The sequence below is a fragment of the Xiphophorus maculatus genome, chromosome 18 (assembly GCF_002775205.1).
Source record: "Xiphophorus maculatus strain JP 163 A chromosome 18, X_maculatus-5.0-male, whole genome shotgun sequence".
NCBI classification, from domain to species: Eukaryota; Metazoa; Chordata; class Actinopteri; order Cyprinodontiformes; family Poeciliidae; genus Xiphophorus; species Xiphophorus maculatus.
In genome coordinates, this window is record NC_036460.1 from 12,203,560 (window position 1) to 12,217,688 (window position 14,129).

General features: G+C 36.7%; 1 protein-coding gene across 5 annotated transcripts in view; it reads right to left on the bottom strand.

The window, feature by feature from the left end:
• lsamp (limbic system-associated membrane protein) overlaps nt 1-14,129 on the bottom strand; it is a 737,122-nt gene that overhangs the window by 44,011 nt on the left and 678,982 nt on the right. For all 5 annotated transcript variants that reach the window (XM_023351201.1, XM_023351200.1, XM_023351202.1 and 2 more), the window contains one exon: nt 486-611. In XM_023351201.1, the coding sequence (XP_023206969.1) occupies nt 486-611 (126 nt within the window). The remainder of the gene's footprint in view (nt 1-485; nt 612-14,129) is intronic.

The window sequence follows — 14,129 nt, forward strand, 5'->3', positions numbered from 1 at the left end:
CAGTAAATGATTAAAAACATTAAAACATGGAGCGATGGTGAACCTTGCCCATCCTATCAGAATTAATTTACGGACGTACTGATTACACATTCATGGGGACACAAAACACAGCAAGCCTTTCTTTCCTTACTGAAGGTATGCTATTAGGTTTTAAGTTTATCCATAATTAAAATAACTATTTATTTAAAAATATATGTATATTTTCATATTTACTCAGGTTATCCTTGTCTATTTATCTGAAACATTTCATTGAAAGAATTAAACAGAAGAAGTCTGTAGGATACAAAATATATTTCTTACAGCACTTCACATGGTGAAATCTATAGTTCTAGATTTAGATACAGTATTTCAAACTGTGTTTGCGTATCGGGGGTCAGGTAAGAAACTGAACATTAACGGTATATAATGACAAAATCTGTCTCACAACCTGTGAGACACCTGGACAAAATAACCAAAATAATGAGCAATGTTTGCATGTTTCTTACCTGAGGGGTTGAGCAGCCGCCAGGTGATTAGAGGGTCCGGCCTGCCACTTGCCAAACAGCTGAGTGTCACGTTACTGCCCTCATTTACAATGATATCTTCTGACACCTTGTAGATTGTAGCTGGAACTGTGGACACAAGAGATTTGATGTGTGATTGCACTGAAGCCACAGTATAAATAATCTCATGAATGTTTCACATAACTCTCAGAATACATTTTCACATAAGGCAAGTAGTGATATAAAACAGAGATGACAATGAAAAGAATGTATTGCTCTTGAGAGGCTAGGTGGGTTTATAGAAAACTTTTTCTGTTAAATTTTGCCTTCAGAGGTAGTTACAAATAATGTGTTGAAAACAAAGATCTCAATAAGCAATTTAATCTTCTGCCCTGGAGCCCAAGCTCAAATAGACAGATTGGTTCTTTTGTCCTGTGGGAGATCCAACAGTTGTTTAGTGCTGATTTTGAGTCAAACATATCTTGAGAAGGAGGGCTTTAATGCATGATTCATAATGTATAGGTTAAAGGTTGAGTTTACCTTCCTTTTTGTTTTCAGGGGTGTCTGATTATTATTCTCCTTTGCAAACTCTGTTTACTCTGGACTCCCAATCCTGTCACTTTTAATGAAATAAAACATAGATAAGTAAAAAAAAACGCTTAAAAACAAGAAATTTGGGAGGAGAAACGACCTCTGACATATTCTGAGCATAAAAGTGATAAAGCAAGTCATCAGCTAGCATGTAATCAATCATGACTGATGCAAAGGGCATTCATCAAGAGTTTCAGAACTCTAAAGTGGCATAGATGAATAATGGTAAGGCAGAAATGCAGCCAAAAATAATGATGAACAATGGTGGATATAATGAAGTTCATTCATGTTTGATTTAAATCAAACAAAATACCTTTTTTTCCTCTAAAACTTTGATTATGGAAGTACTTGAGGTTTTACTTTGCAACATTGAATGAGTTTGAAAATCTAAACCATTTTTTCCTGATCTCAGCCCATCTTCACAAGCTAAAACCTGCCTTTCCTTCAGCGTGGCCTTATAATATCAGTAAACAAAGCAATACCCATGTGCAGTCACAATTGTGAATGCAGGTTTGCCTTTCATATTAATATTGACAGTGAAACTATTTCCCTGCAGTGGTCATGCAGCCCATTTTGTCCAAGATTAAAATAGTATTTGCTTTATGGATTCTGGAAATTACAGAAAAGTTCACCAAGGTTATATCATAAACTCCAATGCTGGGTGTATGCTGTTGAGACTGAAGGTAGGTGGCATGGAAACAAACAAACAAAAAAAAAAACAGCCCCTTGTTTTACGCTTTGATTTGTACTGAGAATTGAAGCAGGACCTTTTCATTCTGTCATTTTGACAGATGCGGTCAAAAGCATTCAATCATAATCTATTTGTACATGTCATTTTTAAAAATAATTACAATGACATTTAACTGCATATACTTTTCACTCAGTATAATCAGTGTTCAACAAGCTGAACAGAGAATTCACATATCTCAAATTGACAATCAAAAGTCAGCAAGACTCTCTATATGATTTTAAAGTCACTGAGGATGGTCTCTGATCACTATTTGCAGACATTTATGAGCAGCTCTCAACCTGCAACTGACTCTCCATATAGTAAAGGTAATGTTAGGTCATTAGGCTTTATAGTATCGCAAATACATGTCGTTGCTATATGAAATCGGTTTCACTCATTTAATATTTACAGTATGTATGGCCATGGATAGATGGAACTTCAATCCTTGTTTAATCAAGCAAATTAATCACAGGACTAATTTCATAGTTGATCCCCCAAATTTTTTCCATTATGGAAATAAAATCCTACAGTACATGTTAAGGTTTTGAGAGTACTAAATTGGATTTTAAGCCATTTTGATTATCATTGAAGGCTATCATTCTACCATTGTACTTTTTTGGTTTAGCAAAATTCCAAGAAAAACCTTTGCAAGAAATAGATCTTCTATTTTACACTGCATGATCCACTAAACGGCGTAAAAGAAATACTTTGCAGGACAGGCTTTGGAGATTGCCAGTGTAGTAGTTTTTTGAGTCTTCAATATCCCCATTTATTACCATCTGCCAATGCCAAGGACAAAGGCAAAGAGTGCTGCTTTTGACTCATTCTGCAGATAAGACACACACTGCCACTTCTGACGTACATCACGAGGACCCTGAAGTATACAGGAAAAGAATAATGTTGACCCTTTCCCTATTTGACACCAGCTGTTTGAAGTTTATCCTTCAGTTCAACAGGGCCAGAGCCTCTCTCCACAAGGAGATTAGTCCCTTTTGTTGATCAACAAATAGACAACATGCAGTCAAAAAATTGGTTTCAGGGTACCACATTAATTTAGTTTAGGCCACACTTTAAACTGGAAAGAATTTTCTTCAAGGTACTAATTTTTTTTAAGACAGGGCTTTCGGGTTTCTTTTTGCCTCTCTGGAGATGTCTCAAAAAAATCTCCTTTGTCAAAATGTATGTGCTGGTGTTTCTGACACTTGTGTCAATATATTCTGTAAGAACATAGAGAATAATTAGAGTAAAAAATATGTTTTTAAAGTAGTTTATTCTGCCTCTACAAGCAGCAATAGACATGTTTTCAACTAGGCTCTTCATAGGACTTATCAACAAAAATGTTGGATGTTATTGTTGATTGGTATTAGTTTTGCTGTAAATCTGAGGATGCTAAAGGGCTGCTTCTAATAGGTCACCTAATTATGAAGGATTATCCTTTGCCAGTTCCTTTGCTGGATGTAGCTCTTGTCATTAGTAAAACTTTCTCTCTCACCCCTTCATACTTTCCAATAAAGGCCATCAATGCCAAAAAATGGATAGCGATAAATACATGTCAACCATAGAATAAAACCTTTAACGCTGCAAAAATAAAAAATAAAACAAACTTGATAGTATGGCATAACATCCTCTTCTAACTTGACAACACTGAACATACAGCCAGAGCTAACATCAAAGCATGTCCATGTGCAATTTAGCCCAGTCAAACCCATGACTGAAAATTAATGAAAAATCTGTATCGCAAGAATTGAAGATTTCTGTTCAAAGTTGTTCTAAACACAAATAGCATAAGATATTTGGGTGTTTTGCAGCTCTTCTGCAGAAATTAACCAAAGGAAAGTTCAGACTATAGATATACCGTATATGATAAATGTCTCTGTGAACTGTTGACACCAACAGGTTGAGAGCTGAATTAAAATGCATTCCAATTTTTTGTATGCAACATATCTTGAAAGCAATTTAATCCTTCCCCACTACAATTATACGCTGCTTTCTAAGACAGGAAATCCTAATTTAGTATTTAGAAGTTAACGATTGTAGTCTGATGTAAGATTTGTTAATTGGTCCAAAATAGGACTTTATGATTGTTATGCTTAAAACACTTTTTCCCATGTCTCCAAATCAGCATTAACAGCACTGCGTGAACAGCACACGTTTAAAGTCTATACTGAAAGCTTTCAATGATATGGAGCAAAACAGTCATTTGTGAGCAATGTATTGTGTGGGAATTGTTGTTTTCTAAATCTGATAGTGTTGAACTCATTGCTCATTCCTTCATATCGACCGCATTTTCAAAGAAACGGTATTTCAATCTCTGATTCTCCAGCAAGGGTATTATTGGAGCTTTATCTTTGCACAACAACAGTAACAGCTTTTCCCCATCCAACATCCCTCCATCTCTCTGTCTCTCTCACTCACACACATAACGCCCCGCTGGAAACCATCTGCCTAATACCAACTGACAGGGCAGTCACAATCATGCCACGCAGCATCTTCACCGAAGTCATACAGAGTTATTGCTGTAGTCAAATGACCTAGCAGAAATGAAGATGGGCTTTCCAGATGTGGCAAAATGAAACAAGGGTTGCTGAGGCAGGGGGCTCTCCATAGAAGTGACAGAGGACCAAATTGTCAATTGTTTTTTTATATATATTTTATTTATTTATTTTCATCTATAAATCAGCTGTTGGGGTCTTGGTGGGGAAAACTGATGAGTGGGAGGTGTGACTGGCAAATAAATCTTCAGAAGCTGATAAAATAAATGGATCGGGAGGGGACGCAACAGCTCATGCTGCGATAATCCTGTCGGATATAAAAATGGGGAAGGAGGGACAGAAGTGTGGGCAAGAAATGAAGACGGAGAAGACATGAGAAAAGCATAAATGGGGAAGAAAAGAAGTGTGAATGACATTTCAACTCGTGCGGCCGTACAGCGCCTGGTGTTCAGCTGTCGGCAGTGACAGGGGGCGGGTGAGGGTGTGATCATAGGTCAGCCTTCAAGGAATATTTGTGGAAAGGGCAGCTAGCTGGAAAGCACTTCCCCTCCAAAACTGCAGGAAAGTTGACATGCACAGTTTGCAAAAGTTTTACCAATGAAATGAGTTATATAAGATATTTAATACTTATTAATACTTTAATACTTCAGATCTTGCTTTAGAGAATTAATATTCTTGTTTATCATAATTCAACCCATCCAACACAGCCAGCATCACCTATATTGAAATACAACAGGTCATGTTCCGCGGTGGGAGATGTCCCTTCTTTATGGCAAGTTTCCCAACCACAACAATAACAAAAAATACCAAATGAAAAAGCAAGGCAACCACCACCAACAACAAAAAAAGATTTTTGGATAAAAAAGACAAGGTCCTCAGACAGAAACAGAAAATTAATTAATCTCAGATGAAAACATTTTTAAAAATATACAGTGACCTTCATTTCAACTGCTATTTCAAACTTCAAAGACAGTGATATAGTGCACACACATAGAAAGAAAGAATAATTAGAGAAAAACGTGTTCATGTCTGCAGGTTTATGTCCTTATCACAGTATATTGAGCAGACAGGAAGAGGGAAAATGAAAGAAAAAGAACCTCAGGCAGTTCCTGACTATAGGTGTCAAGCTTTTCCCAAAGAGAAGAAGTGTCTCTCAGGAAATTCAGGAAAAAAAGAAACTTTCTTTACTGACTGGATAATTAAAGAATGGACAACTGCAGAAAAAAAGGCCAAAACAGTCACTATGTAAACAATAGTGAAATAGAAATGTGTTTATTATGTTTTACTCAGAATCAGTATGTAATTCTGTTCATGTGCAGTAGGAATTGTTTAAAAAGGAGCAGAACAATATTTCACATCTGTGTTATTTCAGTATTCTGTTGAAGACAAATATGACTAGAGTTGGAACATTTCAAAAAGATGGGGACAAGGCTACTGACATCATTAAAAAAGCAACAATGAGCATCGCTTCAAGGTCAAATAAAGTAAATAATTTCCAAACTGATCAAGCTCTTTAATAACACTTTATGTGAACAAAAACAAATTTAACCAAAGTGCTATACGCGGACAAACATAAAGAACAAAAAACAGAGTAAGAAATTGGAAAGACGTTTCATGTTTTCTCACAACAGACACCAAGAAGCAGGAAGAGAGAAAAAAAAAAAGAGGTCCGAGTATGAAACCATGACAACCCCCAAAGGAAAGTCTTAAATGTTCCCACTAAAAACTTGTCATAAGATCAATACAATATTCATATCAAAAGAGACAGGAAGTAAGTTTGCCTGTATTTCAAAAACACTTACAATGCAGATTCCCAGTGGATGTGAGATGCAGCTTTACAACCACAGTAACCACATGTGTCTAGATTTTCCCCGAGATAAAACTATGCTGCCACTCAAATTTCAGATATTGCTGGAATAACTTAGAAGCTAATTGAAAGGATCTTCACCTTGTGCTGAAGCAGGGGAGGCTGTCCTGCTGAAACCCCAATGGGGGAAATCGCAGTCATAACGACAGACAAGAACAAACACCTCAGTGACATCTGAACCTCATTGGGGAGTAGGAATAGCATTCTGTCAGATGATGAAAATGTATTGATATGGGATATTTTGCAATTGAATTGTTGAAATCAAATAAACATTTGTGATTTTATACTCCTAGGAAAACTCAAATTGAAAGGTGAGACAATCCATTTGGCAAAAATAGTGCATGTAGACCTAAGGGAAAATGTATAGTAATATTTTTATTAAACAGACTATCACAGCTGTGACAGGCAGCAGGTCTGTTTGAGAGAAAATCCAGGGTTTCTACTCCCGGTTCATCCCTGTCTGGGACTGAAGATGAGTAGCAAAGGTGGTCCGACTTCTAGTCTCCTTAATTTCAGATCAATAGAAATCACACAAAAAATGACTTTGGCTTGCAGATGTTATGCAAAAGAAACTTCCCTGCTGAGTTTGAATAAACCACAAGAAATGATCTTTGGCAGATGTTTTGCCCTTACCAACTTGGGGGAATTGTCAGCAGCTGACGAAACCCGTTTGAAAATCAGATACTGAGGCATAATTCAAAATAAGGTTTATCAAGTCAGTAGTGTGACTTGATCGTGGTCCATAGGGTGTTTGTCAATAAAATTATAAAATATAGTTAAACCATTTAGAGCATAGCATTGCAGAAAAATAATATAGCATATACAGTACAGACCAAAAGTTTGGACACACCTTCTAATTCAATGGGTTTTCTTTATTTTCATGACTATTTATAAGGCAAGAAATCCCACTTATTAACCTGACAGGGCACACCTATGAAGTGAAAACCATTTCAGGTGACCACCTCTTGAAGCTCATCAAGAAAATGCAGAGTGTGTGCAAAGCAGTAATCACAGCAAAAGGCTGCTACTTTGAAGAAACTAGAATATAAGGGGTATTTTCAGTTGTTTTACACTTTTTTTGTTTAGTGCATATTTCCACATATGTTATTCATAGTTTTGATGCCTTCAGTGTGAATTTACAATGTCAATAGTCATGAAAATAAAGGAAACCCATTGAATTAAAAGGTGTGTCCAAACTTTTGGTCTGTACTGTACACTAAAGAAATGCTCTTCAGGACCATAAAACATTTAACTGGTTGTTAAACTGCTTATGCCCTACATCTAAATTTAGTCTTCTAAGTTCTCCTGTGATGTTTTTCTCCTTTTCTGAACTCATTTTGTATGCAATAACAACTTAAATTTTCTAATGTAGCAAAAAAAAGCACCAATATTTTTGTTAGGTTAATCTCAAATAAAAACATCTATAAATTAGGTTCTGAACAGAAGCAGGGAAGACAGAGAAAAACAAAATGAGTCTTCTCCCACCTGTATTCTGTCACATTGCTTTATGTTCAAGCTAAACTGTTCATTACAATGCACAGATTACAGTGCCAAACTCTACTCTCTTGTTTAGCAGACATACAAGAAAAAAGGAAACAACAAGGTAGCCTTAGTATTTGCAAAATTCATCCCCATACTCACTGGCTTTATGGACATAAAATAGGAAGCAGAATCCAAAATGAAGGACTTTTTCATGTTGCTTTCTACTTCCACATTTCCGTTTTTTTAACATCAAAGATGTTATCGTACTGTACAACAATAACAGATTTATAAAGATTGAGGTGTGTGTATATCATTAAGAATGTTTTGTATTTTTCCCCTATATGAGCTCATTTTTTTTGCCTTGCCTAACATTTACCCCCCACCGGCTCTCTGTGTGACTTTTGGAGGAGGGATATGGAAGCCAGTGCATAAGAGGCATATGATTATGCTCAGCTAATTTGAGACCATTAGAGGATAATCAGGAGAAAGCACTTGCAGCTTTTTTTTTGCTTTTGGCTTTTAGTGCTTGGAAGCATTAGCACCAATTACCTCCTTTCTATAAAGAAAGTCAGCTCAACCAGGGCAGCCGCTGTCAAAACTAAGAGACTGAATCACGTCGTTTTAAATAAGCACCTGCTGTGATTAAATGCTGCTGTGTGTTTATGTCTACTTCCTCAGCAAGCTTGTTTTTAGCCCTTTTGTGTGTTTATAATATGGCACCTTAAACCTACAAGGTAATATGTTATTGTAAAAGGTGAAAAAAGCAACAATTAAGTGGCTTAAACCATTCATGCTGATTAAAGTAAGAAACAAAACAAGTAGGGGAAGCACACAGAATTCATGCATATGAAGACTTCAGTGAAATGGTTGAAAAAGAAATTGAAACCCTAAGCTAAAAAATGCTTACAGAACATAGTAAGCATCTTTACTTACTATGTAAAAAGAATGTTTCAACAACTCAACATTCTCCTTCCGCTCCTTCCATCACTGTATATTTAACTTGCATTTCAGTGGTATAGAACTTTTGCTGCTTGAGCTCCAGCATTGCCTTTTCACTCCACTGATACAATCACATCTGTCATTTGATCACAAAACTTCAACACAGATATCAAACTCTATTCAAGTAAAAGTTTACAAAACAATCAAGTAAATTAGCAATTTAGAATTTATCCAGGAAAAAAAATAATTTAGATTGACGCCAAGTGATGCTAAGCACTACATAAAAAAATTGTTCCAATATTAGCACATTAGCAGAACTGTGCCCCTCACTGTCCTAAGCTATTTCTTTAATTATACTGTTCTACAGATGCTGGAGGACACACTGACTACTTCCTCACCTTGCTTCTTTCTTCAACTCTCCATTATTCACTGTTTTTTCAACAATTAACTTTATATTTTTTCTCTGTTTCTTTTTCTTTCCATAGAGGTTACATCTGGTCTAGTATTCTGTTTTGCTGTAATAGCTTCTTGAAAGGGGGCATCAGCTGAGTTACAACTGTCAACAACTAAACATTCTCCTTCCGTTATTAATTTTTATATTTATTTAAAATAGAAAATAAAACACTGAATTAACACTGACTTGTGACTGTTGAAAAAAAGCATGATGCTGCCACCACCATGTTTTACATGCCGAGTCCAGGGTAAAATCTAATTTTGGACACATCTGACCCATGTTGTCTTTCTCAGGATTGAAGTTTTGCAGTTACAACAAGATCAGTGAACTGTTTGTGACAAGACAGGAAGCAGTTTGACAGGAGCATGAGCTTGATGGTTATGTTGCTATTTTTAGTCAGTTGAATCACACACAAACAGACATTTTGTCCAACCAAATCTTACTCAGTGATCAAATATGTGGTTTATCACTTTATTTACTCATCTTTAAACCAATGTTTGATCTCATGAAAAGCGACCTCTACATAACATGGGCAGCACACACATTAGTCTAAATACACATTTCAGCTGACTATTCCATCTCCCTATGCAAACTGTAGGATGCTTGTATTGTTTGCATCAAAACCTGAGGTGTCTTGTCCGCAGTCACCCACATAGATTCTTGCTAAGTGACCTGGAAATGCAAAGGGGACTTTTCACTAACTACATTTCCACTGCACTTGTGCCTTTCACCATAAATTGAAGAAAGGAAGAAAAGGAAGCTAAAAAAACAAAGAAAAAAAGAACTTTTTCTCTCCTCATTTCTTATGTAGCCCTTAGCACCTGCAGTGCTTTAAAAGCCCAAGACGAATGAGAAACTTTCAAAGGAAACACACAGAATGTAACACAGATGCCATGGCCTACTGGCGATTCCTGACTCAAGGAGGTGAAGAAGAGCTTTCCATTTCTGCTGACTTTTAACAGCGTGCTAGAGCTATCAGATTTCCATCCACCCTGTTATAAACCTCGAGTGATTTGGGGACCCCCAAGGTGATTAATTAAGTGGGTAGTTCATTTTTTTTATTATTATTCTTCCAATTGATGCTTGGGCTCAGGGCAGCAGCTTGTAAATCGCTTCAACATTTAATTGGTCTCTGCACTAAAACGTGGAGATCAGGAGATGCAAGGCAGGAAGGTCCAAGAGCAGTTTTTCTCTAAGTAATGGAAAAGAGGGGATCAAAGAGGAGAAAATAAAATAATGTTAAACATTTTTTCCTCATTGTTTTCAGTTAAATATTTAAATACCCTGAACAAATCTACCATACTGTAACCACAAATATATATGGTACTGCATTATAGAGAAGAGCAAAAATTCAATATGTATTTAACCATTGTTTTTTTACAAAATAAAAATTTGAAATGTTTGGTGACCATTTATTTTAAGCTGACATATATTCATATAGATATTAATAAAATGTGCTACCAATTGCCTTAAGACCTAATTATTACATAGATTAATTTGATCTCAGAATAAACCCAACTATTTTACAGACATTTGGTTCAGTACAAAACATAAAACAAAGGAACAGGGATAACCCTGTAACTCAGGGTTACATCATAAAATTATACCTCTGAACACATCAATGGTTAATTCGTATGCATTCGAAAATAAGGTCAAGTTTAAATGTTTGCAGTCCTCTAGTGTGTCTTATTGACACTCCCTAATTTATAGGAAAGCCTGAGGTTCAAAAGATTAACATACAGAACTATTTCTTTGTTCACCCAGGCAATAAAAAGTGGTTTAGATTACAGTGTGGCTTACTGTGGCATTCAGATGGCCTTTCAATGTAATTCCCCTGATCCTCAGAGACCCTTAAGTATGTTCCAAGTAAGTGAAACTAACAGTCAGCACTAACCAATCAATACTACCTGATTTATTCCCATTTGAGACAATCTGCTACAGTTGAATGTGGACTCTTTAAGAGTTCGCATTTCTGTGTTTATGTGTCAGTGAGGAAGTAACAAGAGTCCTACATGCTTAGTTTATAAAGTATTTTAATCTAATCTGAGAGGCAGCCAGGAGGCATTCTCATCAGGCTCCCAAACCATCTCATCAGACTCTTTTTGATTCACTTCAAGCTCCCCTCAGACAATACGGCTCTTTGCCTTGAGCCCAGTCATCCAAGCCAATTTCAGATGCTTCTATTATGAGACATTATTGTTTTGGTCATGATTCAAATTTCATGTCCATGGGTAAAGGTCAGAAAATAGATGTGTCAGTTACCTCTCAGAAATAAGACACAATAAGACATGAAGTCCTTCTCATTGACAGCCTCAACCTGGCAGAACGGGTTCATCCTGCTCTTGTTGCAATAGTTCTCAACCAGATCTCAGATTATCCTTAGATAGGATTATGAAAATCTTCATATTGAGATGAAGATTTTACAAAAGCGCAGGTAAATCATAAAAAACATGTTTTTGCTGCTTCTATATACAAAGGAGTCTTAAATGATGTGACTAAAACAGGGGTGGGCAATCCTGGTCCTCGAGGGCCGGTGTCCTGCAACTCTTAGATGTCTCCCTGGTCCAACACATTGAATCCAACAGCTGAATCACCTCCTCAGTGCAGTCAAGTTCTCCAAAGTCCTGCTAATGACCTCATTATTTGACCCAGGTGTGTTGAAGTAGAGATACATCTAAAAGTTGCAGGAGGCTGGCCCTCGAGGCCTGGAGTTGCCCACCCCTGGACTAAAAACATTCAAGTTACTTCCCAATCAAATTATTATATTTATAAGAATACTATGCAAGACCTGACAGTATACACACAGGAGATCAAAGTAAAAAGCAAAATGTGCCCTTTAAGGAGCTCCAGGGGTTATTTAAAGGAACAATGGTAAAAGTAAAGGTCATGATTGTGGTGTGTATGTGTGTATTTTCTGTGAGAGTGTGAGTCTTACTTTTTCAGAGGATCTCTGCAGGTGGGCTTTTCTATCTGTGCACAGCTACACACCAGGTTCTTTATCAGACTCTGAGGACTTTAGGACTTGCATGAAAACCACTTTCCAACAGCTGATCTACTTTGTTGGGTAGTATTTAGTCTCCTTGTTCTCCAAGGTCAAGTTCTCCTGTGTTTTAGTGCTCCCAGGTTGCTATTAAGTTCCTCTTCTTGAGTTTTCTTCAACAAACCTCCGGTGTTAAAAACCATCTCGGAACCAGCCTTTCCACAATTGTCCTCCGCACCTCCGGCGTACTCAAATTTCCACCAGACTGTCTGCTCCACAACTCCTTCTCTAAACTCCTCTCTGCTACATATTATATACATATATTACATTTGAGAGTATTGCAGTGTAATAAAGTGTCATGAAATGGTGGTGTTGGTGGTGAGGCAGATGCTTGTAGACCGAAGTAAATATGAAATGAATTAAACACAGATCATGACATAAAGTGGATCACATGTACATAACTGAACATGATTTTGATCTGTTTGTGGAGTAAAATGTCATGAGCTGTTTGTAATAACTTGGCACTATAAATAAAACAAAACTGAAATGTATTATCCAGATGAAGCTGATAGGTAACAAGTGTTTACAGCTTGAAAAGTGCATTTTTAGTGTAAAGTCTAAGAAAATGCACATCCCAGTGAATAATTTGCATTTTTTTCTGTTTTGAGAATCACAAAGACTGAGCAGTCTTGGTTAAGTGTTACAAACTATGCTAATAAATTGAATTTGGACATTGCTTTAAGATTCAAAACAATAAAATGAGTTACAACAACTTCAAATTTAATCAGTTTTAACATCAGGTGATAGAATACTGGGCAAAGTGGTTTGCACAGATAAATATATGATCAAATTCTCTATAGTAATTTGAATCATGGAGCCATGAAAAAAAAAAGAATGACGGGGGAATGACAGAAAACAGGTATTTTTTTTAGCGGAGAACCCAAATGGGCATGGTATTGAAACATCTGCGCTCTCCAAAGTGCCAGAGCAATTAAACATCTTGCATAATTTCATATTCCTGATCTATCTAACACAGTAAGCAGTTTAAAGGTTTACAGCCTCTGTGAGTGCTATAATACAAACAACACAAAACCAGGCACAGCCCTAGCTGTCTGAGAGAATCTCGTGAGCTGGTTCATCTTTTACCTCGACGAGGCTTAGGAGTGAGGGCAGACTTCTTGTTGCTAAATAACAAGAAGCAAGTGGAAAAAAATGGAGATTGTAATAATACGAATTTGTCTGTATGCTTGAGCAAAAACAATTGCTTAAATTGGGCTTGCAGTTCAAACACAGATGAAAAGTTTAGCAAATTATGAATACCTTTTTTGAAATGGTTTGTCTAGATAAATGTCAAACCTGCGGAGTTCTCTTCTTCCATCCGTTAGAAGTTTTTAATCTGTCTTTGATAAAGCAGGGAATGGAGGTCACACTTTGGTGTTTTGTGATTTTTTTAACCACCTCATCAAAATGATGCTAATTTGTCTGTAAGCTTGAGCGTACAGACAAATTTGATGACTGATGAAAATCAAAGGAGAAATTAGCATAACTAAAACAATAGAAAATACAAAAATAAGTAGCAAAAATTGACTGAGAAAATCTTTCCCAAACAAGTTCCTCACACCTTGCTGGATTTATCTTTGGCTCCAGAATGTAAAAATAAATAAAAAATAAATGTAAAAATAATTTTTAAAAAATGCCATTGATTGGGTTGACTGAGTTACAAGTTTGCTGTGTGAAGAACTGTGAACAGTTTCTGGAGTGGAAAACACCTGATACACTTAGCTGGAGACTGCCACACACTGCTCTCCACCCGCACACACCCCCACACACGCCTACACCCCCACACGCACGCATACACGCATGCATGCAGTCTTTGACTGTGCTCACAGCTGCTCTTTCTTCTGCAGGGGCATGCTCATCATTTCCATCTTTCTTTCTCTCTTTAGTCTCTGTGGATGTCACCAATGCTGCTTTTCAATTTCCTTTTACATTAGTTGCTTCCTATATAATCAAAAACATTCTCATAAGGATGCAGATGAGCTTTTTACACCAATATCTTACATGTGCATCTATCATTTTGTTCTTCACTTTATCGGCTGCAATCGATCGCTC